Below are 11900 nucleotides of genomic sequence, written 5' to 3'. Positions count from 1 at the left end.
ACACTGCCGCACGGCGAGCGCGTCGTCGTAAATCAGAACCCATCTTCATCTGAGTTTTTTTTTCTGCGCACTGTCGCGAATCCGTGGTTCGGGGTCAGCGATACTAAAGGGCTGAGGAGATGGAGTCAGGAGCGAGAGACACCGAGGAGCCCGGGGGAGAGCATATCCCAGCGATGGTAAGACGCACAGTACAGGGGCTGTCATTTTAAACACTGTTGACATTTTGTCCTACGCTCCGGGTATCATTGTCATCATCTTGGGGCAGATGAAGGAGATGGGGCAAGTAGAGGGGTAATAAGACATTGTCAGGCTAGGCACAGGGCTGCACATCTGGGGAGAGTGAAATATACTTCCACCCCAGGGCAGCAAGGCTCACATAGCGTCTAGCAGAATAAGATGAACTCTAATTCCTATAATCCTGGCCATAGAAGTTGTAGTCCAGTAGCGGAGGAAGTGCTACAGGTTGCTCGGCCCTCAGTGATCACGCTAATACAGAGTAGCCGTGGATGTATACATTATATCATGTTATATTCTCTGATCTTATATAATATTACATGCAGTCTGAGTCCCGCGGCCGCTCATGAAGTGGGGGGGTTAGTATAATAAGTGGGTGTATGTAAAGTAACGGGAAAATTGTGATCGGTCACACCTGGATAAAGCGCCTCGTCGCTATGGTGATAACAGTAAGAGGGTCTCTAGTGCTGGATGTTGTTGGGACATGTACGAAAGGGGTACACGGATGTTATGGTGTTAGTATGTGGTCTGGTTGGAGATTGGGATCTGGTATAACGGCGGAGGTGCTGCCGTGTTTGTAATAAGGCTCTGCTTGAATACTGGTGTATTAACACTTACCTGAGATGCTGGCACAGGGGGGCTCATCAGGCCGGCGGGGCTAGTGGGCTCTTAGCGTGGTTAATAAACATGCCTGAAAGGGGGGGTGGCAGTATGATCCATCTACTTTGCCCATTTTGTTTTGCTTTAAAAACCTGAAAGCTTTTTAGGTCCTTTGTCTTGTCAGGTTAGATCTATGCACAACCCCGTGCACATTTCAATTCCCTTAGTATATTAACCTCTTACCACCTCCACTGGGAGGCTGCGCTCTTTCTAGACAGCTTGCAGTAATGGTATTGACATGGCACAGCCGGAACCTTGCCCTGGTGAAATATTATTATTATTATCTTTTATGTAGCGGAATTAATTAAAAGACAGGCAGCCGTCAGTCAGAGGTTATGCTGGGAATCCCGTGTGTCTATCTCTGTGTTTTAACCCTTCGGAGACTGACTTCTAGTACATTCTCTTTTACCTGGCTGGTTAAACTTCAATAAATGTAATGCGGCTCCTCACATCGTTGATTTGGTGCGTTATTTATGCGAGTTGGTGACAGATTGTGCCTTCCACGTACAAAAAATATTTAAAAAGCTTTGGGACATTTTGCGTTCAATAGGCTGCATTTCTGTTTACATGAATTATTCACTAGGCCCATGAGCATCTAAATGAATTCTAATGTAATAAGAAGTTTCATAGACCACAAAGCGTGTACATAACATAACGTTACTGAATGTGTATATGTTTGAATAAATCTGCAAATGGAACAAAAGCATGAAAGCGTGTCAGGAGAAGCTGCAACTACTACTCCCATGGCACCGAGACAGTGGAGCAGCATCAAGCTCGGGGGGGGTTATGCTGCCAGCCGTGGTGGGCTTCAGAGGGACTTGGGGGAAATCTGAAGCATCCAGCTGTGAATATGGAGCGTCTCGAGACTGCTAAAAGTTTGGTTCTGCAGTGAAAATGTAATATAGCCTATTGATGTGCGGTACAGTGCCAAGCATACCCTTGGGCTTGCCTTTTAGCAGTGTAAAGATTAAATATAATCTTCCCGTATTGCTGGGTGCGGCTGATTGTTTGCAGTCTGTTTTTAGGAACTGAGCCTGTTTTGGAAGTTTATTGTCATTATGAAGACAGATAAAGAATATACAGCCTGCCCCCTGAATGCGAAATGGCTGGTTGCAAACGCAGTCACTTATTTTCTTAAAGTACAACCTATAGGTTACAAGTTTGAGGCAAGTGAATATATATATATATACCGGTGTGTATGTATGTATGTGTGTATGTATATATATATAATAAAAATCTTGAGTCTAATACACAAACTACATCTTCTGGAAATATTTTCATCTATGTTTTTTTGCTTTGAGTTTGAACGTAGAATGTACCCATTTTCTAGCCGTCGTAAAAAGGGGAAAATTGTATTGTGTGTGTGTGTGATTTTACAGAATGTATGATGAACTTGTTAGCAGCCATTTCTGATAACGACTTATTTTTGCTGTTAAAAGATTGTATGTAGGTCTGGTTAATGTTGCATCCACTTATAATTTAGTCTGGAGTCGTCGGTGAGCGCGATCAGGTTACTGAGCCGAGCTGTTATCTTGGCAGTAAACAGGGAAACAGATGCTGTATGAAAATACACCTGGCTAATGCTCAGGGGTTTTGTTTACAGCAATAATCAGCTCTGTTTAGTGTCTGACACCCAGGCGCTCTCTAAATCAGGCTTAGTGCACCTGCAGATCTCCAGCTTTTAATGCACTATAACTCCCACAATCCTCAGTCATCCACACTCTGAACGCACATGATGACTGAAATGTCAACCACATGCTCAGCTTCCTTACCAAACCATACAGGTCCAAGACAGATAAAGCTGGTTTGGTAGATTCAGGCATACTTTTTGGTATTTACCAGTGATTTCTGGTTCATTGAGAGCAGCATATACCGTAATAAGTAATGCATATTATATAATGTATATGACGTATTTGATACATCATTATAGAATTTTTTCCCCTCAAAGATTTCAGTTTGCAATTGAATTGTTCACGTTATAGATCACATTAAAGGTGGAAAAAGCTCTGACATGATTTATCTTTGTCTCATTCTTTAAAATCACATGAACCTGGCATTTTATCAGGGGTGTTTAACCTCTTAATGACAATTGCCGGTTCTGGCACGTCACGGAAAAACAAGTCGTTTACGACAATTGACGTGCCAGGACTGGCATGTCTTTAAACGGGTGCAGAAAGCGATCTACGTTCGCTTTCTGCACCCAAACGGCGTTGCTGTAATGCCTCGACCTCGAGGCATTCAGCAACGCCACGATCAGCACCAGGGGCCATGTCTTGCCCCTCCCCAGGGCGTCAACATCCGCCATACATTGTATGGCGGCGGACGCCCGTTTTAAAAGCGTTTAGGAGGCGATCAGCTGATCACCTCCTAAACTTAAATGGTGTTGCTGGAATGCCTCCATCAGGAGGCATTCAGCGACACCAAATACTTACCCCAGGGCGGGCTGTGACCGCTCCGGAGAGCGGTCACAGTCGCAGCTGCACGCAGTCTTCACCATCAGCAAGATGGCGGCGGCCCAGGAAAAAAATAATAAAGATGCAAAAGTTCGCTAGATGGTCTCCAGACCCTCTAGAGAACTCTGGCTCCACTTGCAGGTTGAATGCAGTACCATGCAAGTCAATGGAGCCCAGCTTTCTAATCACAGTGTGATTCGTAAAAATAAAATAAAATTAATAATAATTAGAAAAAAATAGTTAAAAAAAACCAGTAAAATGTAAAAATAATTTCCCACTGATGTCACTATCAGGGGAACCTTCAAGTTAAAAAAAATAATAAAAATGTAAAAAAAAAGGCAAAAAAAATAAAATATATTTATAAAAAATATATTTTTGTGAGCAAGTCCTAAAATTAGCACATTAGCTTAAAACAATTCTCGCATGGAAAGAGTTAAAATACTGGCATATTAAATGCCCATGGGGTGTCTACTTTTAGAAAATGTGTGATTTGATGGGGTAAATTGAATTGGCCGGGTTCAACAATGTCCCAATTAACATTGGGGAGCCAAGGATGGCCACACATCTAATTTACAATTAGAAAAATGCACACGTACCAAATGTGGCCTTTTAGTTCCCCCAAAAAATGACAAACCCATGCATGTGGGGTATCACTGTACTCAGGAGATGTTGCTGAACACATATTGGGGTGTCGTTTGACAGCGGCATATACCTTGTAAATTCATACATAAAGTAGGTGTGTGGGGGAAACATACACACAAACAAATACTGGTGAAAAAATGCTGGTGGTAAAATGTGCGCATGCAAAGAGTTAAAATACCAGCATTTAAAATACCCTGGGGTGTCTAGTTTTCAAAAATATATGGTTTTGTTGGGCACACTGAAATGGCCCGGCTCAAAGATGTACCAAATAGGGCATGGGCAGTGGATCCCCAAATGCCAAAGTTCAACATTGAAAATGCGCATGCCCCAAATGTGGCCCTTTTGCCCCCAAACAGCCAGGCAAAATCATTCATGTGAGGTATCGCTGTGCTCAGGAGATGTTGCTGAACACATATTGGGGTGTTTTATGATAGTGACATATACCAGAACCTTTTAATTCATACCTGAAGTAAAATGTGTGTGAAAACACAAATGCAAAAAAATGACTACCACAAAGTTTTACAAAGACTGGTGGTAGATATGGTGCATGGAAAGAGTTAAAATACTAGCATCTGAAATACCCTGGGGTGTCTAGTTTTCAAAAACATATATCATTTGATGGGGTAAATTGCATTGTCCGGCTTCAAAGATACCCTAAATAGCACATGAGGGTAAGAATTACCAGATTTGGAAAACCTAAAAAACATAAAAACATTGGGTATTTCTAAACTCAGGACAAATAGTAGAATCTATTTAGCAGTTTTTTTCATTACCTTTTATAGATGAGTAAAAGATTTTTCCTGAATTTTTCACCATATTTTATACTTTTTTTAATAGTAAATAATATGATACAATCAAAACAATGTCATCTAACGAAAGCCCTTCTTGTCCTGAAAAAAACAATATATAACTTGTGTGGGTTCAGTAAATGGGAAAGAAGAAAATTACAGCTAAACACGAGCAGCGCAGAAATGTTAAAACGGCCATTGTCACGAAGGGTACAAAAAGTAAAATCAGCCTTTGTCACGAAGGGGTTAAACTTTTTATATCCACTGTAGGTGAAATGCAGACATACCTCAGTTTCCAGAGAGAATGCTAGAGAGAATGATCCAGGTCCCCTGCAGCGCTATGGTGGATCCTCCTCTCCAACAGCTGGCTAACGTTGCGCAGTGCGCGCAGACCACCTCCACTGTGCTGGCCGATACTTCCGCCAGAAGTGGAGGACAGTAGCAGAGGTTGTCTGCGCGCATCGCACAGACAACCCCCCACCGGCTGTCAGAGAGGAGGATCCGGGTCCCCTGCAGCACTGCGGGGTATTTGGATCTTATTGTTATTATCAGACCTCTATTTAAGGTCGAATTACAAAACGATACAATCGATTCAACTACTCGATAATTAAATTTGTTGGCAATGATTATCGATTATTATTTTATGGATTAGTTGTTGCAGCCCTAGTATGTGTCTTACAAGTTTGTGGGTGACAGGTCATTTTAGGCACCTTTACTTTTATCTGGATAGTGCCCTTTTTGCATTCAAATTGGTAAAGATTAATTCCAACCCAAAAGCTTGTCATACGTAATTGATATCACTGGCTAGCACAAGGATAAGCATTTCATACGCTGGACTACGTTGCTGTGACAGCTTTGAAGCTCTTGAGGAATAACCGTTTGAAGGATATATCATTCAGGGCCTGTGATTCCTGCTTACTCCCTTCCATCAATGGCTTTTAACCTAAATAGTCTAACCTAAATTGTGTGTTCCTGAGTCTTTGAAGATGAAAGAATGTGTTTAACTGCTCCTACAGGAACAAGGAAGCAGTCTGCTGGGTTATTGTTTCTTCATTATCTGATAAGATGCTGTTTATTGTATTATGTCCTACTGTGTCGGTTGCAATTGTGATATTCATAGAGAAGGACAATCCTCATCTATATCCATTCACTTTAACTTCCACTAATGTATACCAGGTTCTTGCACTTAGAAAACATGTTCACCTCCTCAATATCCTTCTCAGCAGAAGCTGAACCACCCACGTGTAAACTATTGCCTAGCCGCAACCATAGGTTAATTACAGAAAGCTCTTAATAGAATATAAACTCACATGTAATATCTTGGGAAAGCCTATCCATGCCTTTAACTACACCCCCAAAAATGTATTCCTCTTTGGCTGTTTGTAGAGGGCTGTGTGGAACAATGTTTTTTCATACCCTGAAGACATTCTGATCCCTAGAATGGTAAAGGCGCAGAACATGGGCGCCTGGTGGGGACGCCATCTAGATGTTCTTCCCTCTGTTAGCAATCAGGTGCCTGCAAGATGGGTTCACAGGCACCAAACACTGAAGGGGATCATTGCTGAGGATGACTGATACATGGACAGAATAAATAATGACTCATTTGGAATCTTCTATCAATTTGAGAAATAACTGACCTGCAACCATGTTTTGTGAGGCCTGATACAGAGAACCTACCTTCTGAGGTGCAATGTTTCTGTGCTGCCCGCCCAGACTCCAGCCAGTACTTATCTCTGTAATTCTGTACCCACTTTATTTAGTCCCGTCCTTTGTGGCAAAAAGAAGCATATACAGGCCTTGTCGTTTCAGACCATGGTATCCACTGTGCTTCTGTGTCTAAGAGGGCCTATAACCGAATAATGAAAAGTATTGACGCAGCACTGATAAAACAAGGCCTGAGAGTGATTACTGTTTTACAGAGAAACGTGCGAGGCGCACTATTCCCACAAAGTCCTATCTATTACGGCTGACATTGTCACACTTTACTGTTTTCCCGTTTTGTCTTCAACAGCTACAAAAAATAAATAAATAAATAAACCACAAATGTACTTTTAAAACTGTGCGTTTGATTCTTACATTAGTGCAAAGATGGTTTTGTGTGTTGAATTCCCATTATTTGGATTATCATTTGACTTTTCAACCGACTAGATTGTAAGAGCAGGACCCTCTTTATCTTTTGTACCAATTTGTTATTGTGTGTGATTTTAAGTTTATCTCACCGAATCGAGTGTGAAGCGCTACGGAATCTGCTGGCGCTATATAAATAAATGTAATGTTTTCATATGTAGGCAGGCTACTTTTCGTTACTTTAGATACTGTGTTCTGGCTCCTCTTCTTCTCCCTTCAAGATGTCAGCTGTGTAAGATGTTTGGATATTAAAAGGTTACAAAGATACAAGGAAATGCTATGTTTTGTTTCATGTAGAATGGGAAATTATTCTTGTGTTTAGAAATACAGACCCTAGCTGGATCTTGACTGTTACTTGGCTTCCGGCCACTAACATTTGCCACTGTTTCATGCTCTCTCTCACGCTCATCCCAACTCTCTGGAATTTCCCTGGAAACATAGAATTCTAACCATGTTGTAGTTACCGGATGAACAGGCTGCTAACAAACTGAAAACTGAAAATGTCCGGTATTATGATTATAATGATCATACAATGTCTAAACCCAAGTGGCTTGTATGCAAGGGTCACCCCACAGTTACTGATGCCTAGGTGTAGGATTTCTCTGGTGTCCCCCCTCCCCCGTAACACACGCTTACACCATACAGTAACACAGCATACACTCATGGTAACACTAATACACTAAAACACTCTTAACATCATGAAGTAACCCAAACCCACCATACACTAACATACATGTCTTGCATCTAATAGTTCAACACACAAAATACAGTATCTCACAAAAGTAAGTACACCCCTCACATTTTTGTAAATATTTTATATCTTTTCGTGTGACAACACTGAAGAAATGACACTCTGCTACAATGTAAAGTAGCGCAGGGCTTGACAAATTTGTTGTGAATCTAGGCGCCAGGTAAAAAAGTTAGGAGCCAGGATTTTTTTAAACTAACAGTTGATCTGGAGTGATCTGATCATCATCAGCTCACTTACTAAACTCACAGCGTTTGACCCGGAAGCACCCTGGACTTTCAGGTCAGTGCTGTTTTTTTTTTTAAATTTTTTTAACTCTTTCGATGCTGATGTTCCATTGGAGCACAGCATTGACTGATATTTAGTCCCCACAAGCTTGTGGGGACAAATGTGTTATACACAATTGTGGCATTGAAGGGGTTAACGCTGCACTGTCGCTCTCATGGAGCGATCAGGCAACAGGGGAGGGTTGGGGCTGCTCTCCACACTCATGGGGAGACCAAAGAACCCTCTCCCCTGTCCCTGAAGCTGCCTCTGGCAGCTGGGACTCAATTGCTGGTCTATAGACCAGACATTGCAGGGGGGAGTCTCTTTGATGACTGCTGTAGGCTTCCATGCCTACAGGAATCATCAAAGGGCTTGTGGGGGCTCGTTTTGGTTGTTGTTGGTCTGCCTGGGCTTCCAGGCAGACCACCAGCAGCAGAGCCCAGTACAAAACGGGAATTAACCCCTAAATGCCGCGACCGCGGCATTGAAGGGGTTAACGCTGCACTGTCGCTCTCATGGAGCGATCAGGCAGCAGGGGGGTGTTGGGTCAGGTCCCCACACTTGTGTGGGGGCCCAATCAACACACAACCCCCTTCCCTGAAGCTGCCTGTGGCAGCTGAAAACACGATTGCTGGTTTTGCAGCAACCGCGTTTTCAGCCTACAGGCTCACTCCGTGGGAGTGTTCTCAGGCTCGGGGGCGGGCTCGGAGTGGCTGTGCTGTCTGCCCAGACTTCTGGGCAGACAGCAGCAGCAGCGCCCCCATGTGGTGACTCAGCCTCTTACATCCACAATTTTTTCTGGTTGTAAGAGGCTGACAAAACCTACCGTGTTTCCCCGATAGTAAGACACCCCCGATAGTAAGACGTATCGGGGGTTTCAGAGGGGTCGGCTAATATAAGCCGTACCCCGAAAGTAAGACATATGTCTTACTTTCGGGGAAACACGGGGGATTTGCCGGGTCCGCCACTCTAAGGGGCCGGGAAGTCCCCACCAAGGCCGGCCTTACGTGTCTGCGGCCGCACAGGATTTAAATTAAAACATCGGGGTTTTTTTTAACTTTATTTAACATCCTCCATGTTAAATAAAGTTTTTTTAACTTTATTTAACATGGAGGATGTTAAATAAAGTTGAAAAAAACCCCCGATGTTTTTATTTAAACCCTGTGCGGCCGCAGACCCCTAAGGCCGGCCCCTTAGAGCAGGGCCGACCTTTGGGGTGTGCGACCGCACAGGGCGCCACACTCCAGGGGGTGCCAACCTGCGGCACCCGGCACCCCTCCAGAGACGGACAGTAATGTCCGCCGCTGGAGGAGCAGGCTCGCAAGGGAGCGGTATCGGAGGTCTTTAACAGACCTCCGGCTCCCTTGAGTGATTTTAAGCCGGGTTCAACCCGGCTTAAAATCACTCAAGGGAGCCGGAGGTCTGTTAATGACCTCCGATACCGCTCCCTTGTGATCTGCGCGGCAACAGCTGTTGTGCGCCGGGGTTTCTTGTCAGATCCCGGCGCACAACACTGAAGCCGCGCCCACCGCTGTCCGTGCCCTCTGAACCAGGAAGAAGACAGAACTGAAGAAGAGGAGCGAAGAGGAGGAAAAGAAGCTGAAAGAAGAAAGGAAAGGTAGGAAAGCATTAAGTGAGAGTGGATTGGTGTATGTGTGTGTGGATTGGTGTATGTGTGTGTGGATTGGTGTATATGTGTGTGGATTGGTGTATATGTGTGTGGATTGGTGTATATGTGTGTGGATTGGTATATGTGTGTGGATTAGTGTATATGTGTGTGGATTTGTGTATACGTGTGTGGATTTGTGTATATGTGTGTGGATTGGTATACGTGTGGATTGGTAGGTGTGTTGATTGGTAAGTGTGTGAGAGTGATGGGTGTTATGCTGTACCATTTCCAATGTCTTTTTCATGATCTAATTATGCTCTAAAAGTACATCATAACTCCCATCACTCTCAATTTTTTCCCAATATAAGACATACCCCGAAAGTAAGACATAGTGGGGCTTTTAGGGATAAAAAGAAAGTAAGACACTGTCTTACTTTCGGGGAAACACGGTAGGCGCCAGGACAAAATTCTCTGTTGCCATGGCGACCTGGCGCCTGGGATTTGTCGAGCCCTGAAGTAGTGAGTGTACAGCCTGTATTACAGTGCAAATTTGCTGTCCCCTCAGAATAACTCAACACACAGGCATCAATGTCTAAACCTTGGCAACAAAAGTGAGTACACCCCTAAGTGGAAATGTCCAAATTGGGCCCAAAGTCAATATTTTGTTGAGCAGCACTCATGCATCATTATTTTCAAGCACTACCTTAACCCTCTTGGGCATGGAGTTCACCAGAGCTTCACAGGTTGCCACTCGAGTCCTCTTCCACTCCTCCATGACGACATCACAGAGCTGGATGTTAGAGACCTTGCATCCCCCCACCTTCCTTTTGAGGATGCCCCACAGACAGTGGCGGAACTACCGGGGTCGCGACTGCCACCGGGCCCTGGAGTTCTACCAGTCAGGGGTGCCCAAGGGGTGCCGAGCGGTCGTTTTCAGCAACCACTCGGCGCCCTTCTGTCTCCTCTGCTCGCTGCCGCTGCCTGCCTCAGCGTTGCCCCGACTGCAGTGGTGCAGTGGTCTGTCTCGGGTGACAGCATGTGACGTCATATGCCCGTGCTCAGCAGTGAAGCCATGCGCACCGCGGCAGAGCAGTGAGACAGAGGCCTCGCGCTCCCACCACAGGACTGCACGGGGATAGAGAGAGGGTAGATAGTGAGAAAGGGGGATAGAGAGAGGGTAGATAGTGAGAAGGGGGTAGGGAGAGGGTAGATAGTGGGGGGTAGATAGTGAGAATGGAGGGTAGGCAGAGGGTAGATAGTGAGAAGGGGGAATAGAGAGAGGGTAGAATCGGCGGAGAGGGGGTAGATGGCATGAGAAGGGGGTAGATTGGGTTGGGTTGGCCTTAACAGATTCTCGCACTGGGGCCCTGAGGCTTCTAGTTACGCCCCTGCCCACAGATGCTCAATGGGGTCTGGAGACATGCTTGGCCAGTCCATCACCTTTACCCTCAGCTTCTTTAGCAAGGCAGTGGTCGTCTTGGAGGTGTGTTTGGGGTCGTTATCATGTTGGAATACTGCCCTGTGGCCCAGTCTCCGAAGGGAGGGGATCATGCTCTGCTTCAGTATGTCACGGTACATGTTCCCTCAATGAACTGTAGCTCCCCAGTGCCAGCAGCACTCAAGCAGGGCCAGACCATGACACTCCCACCACCATACTTGACTGTAGGCAAGACATACTTGTCTTTGCACTTCTCATCTGGTTGCCACCACACACGCTTGACACCATCTGAACCAAATAGGTTTATCTTGGTCTCGTCGTTCCAGTTATCCATGTCCTTAGTCTGCTTGTCTTCAGCAAACTGTTTGCGGGCTTTCTTCTGCATCATCTTTAGAAGAGGCTTCCTTCTTGTACGACCAATTTGATGCAGTGTGCGGCATATGGTCTGACCCCCACCCCTTTAACCTCTGGATATGGTGCTGAGCATGTGCACTCAGCTTCTTTGGTCGACCATGACAAGGCCTGTTCTGAGTGGAACCTGTCCTGTGAAACCGCTGTATGGTCTTGCCTACCGGAATGCAGCTCAGTTTCAGGGTCTTGCCAGTCTTCTTATAGCCTAGGTCATCTTTATGTAGAGCAACAATTATTTTTTTCAGATCCTCAGACAGTTCTTTGCCATGAGGTGCCATGTTGTACTTCCAGTGACCAGTATGAGAGTGAGAGCGATAACACCAAATTTAATGACACCCGGGAGGGAAAATGGCTAATTGGGCCCAATTTGGACATTTCCACTTAGGGGTGTACTCACTTTTGTTGCCAGGTTTAGACATTAATGGAGTTATTTTTAAGGGAACAGCAAATTTACACTGTTATACAGGGTGTACACTCACTACTTTACATTGTAGTAGAGTGTCATTTCTTCAGTGTTGTCACA

At 44.7% G+C, this 11900-nt stretch overlaps 1 protein-coding gene across 3 annotated transcripts in view; it reads left to right on the top strand.

Annotated features, from left to right (window-relative positions):
- The first annotated feature begins 82 nt into the window (after positions 1–82).
- UBR1 (ubiquitin protein ligase E3 component n-recognin 1) overlaps positions 83–11900 on the top strand; it is a 67179-nt gene continuing 55361 nt past the window's right edge. For all 3 annotated transcript variants that reach the window (XM_053475273.1, XM_053475270.1, XM_053475272.1), the window contains exon 1: positions 83–176. In XM_053475273.1, coding sequence (XP_053331248.1) covers positions 120–176 — 57 coding nt within the window. In that variant the 5' untranslated portion in view covers positions 83–119. The remainder of the gene's footprint in view (positions 177–11900) is intronic.

The sequence above is a fragment of the Spea bombifrons genome, chromosome 9 (genome assembly GCF_027358695.1).
Source record: "Spea bombifrons isolate aSpeBom1 chromosome 9, aSpeBom1.2.pri, whole genome shotgun sequence".
NCBI classification, from domain to species: Eukaryota; Metazoa; Chordata; class Amphibia; order Anura; family Pelobatidae; genus Spea; species Spea bombifrons.
Note: the sequence above shows the minus strand (reverse complement) of the source record. Positions and strands in the feature narration are given on the sequence as shown.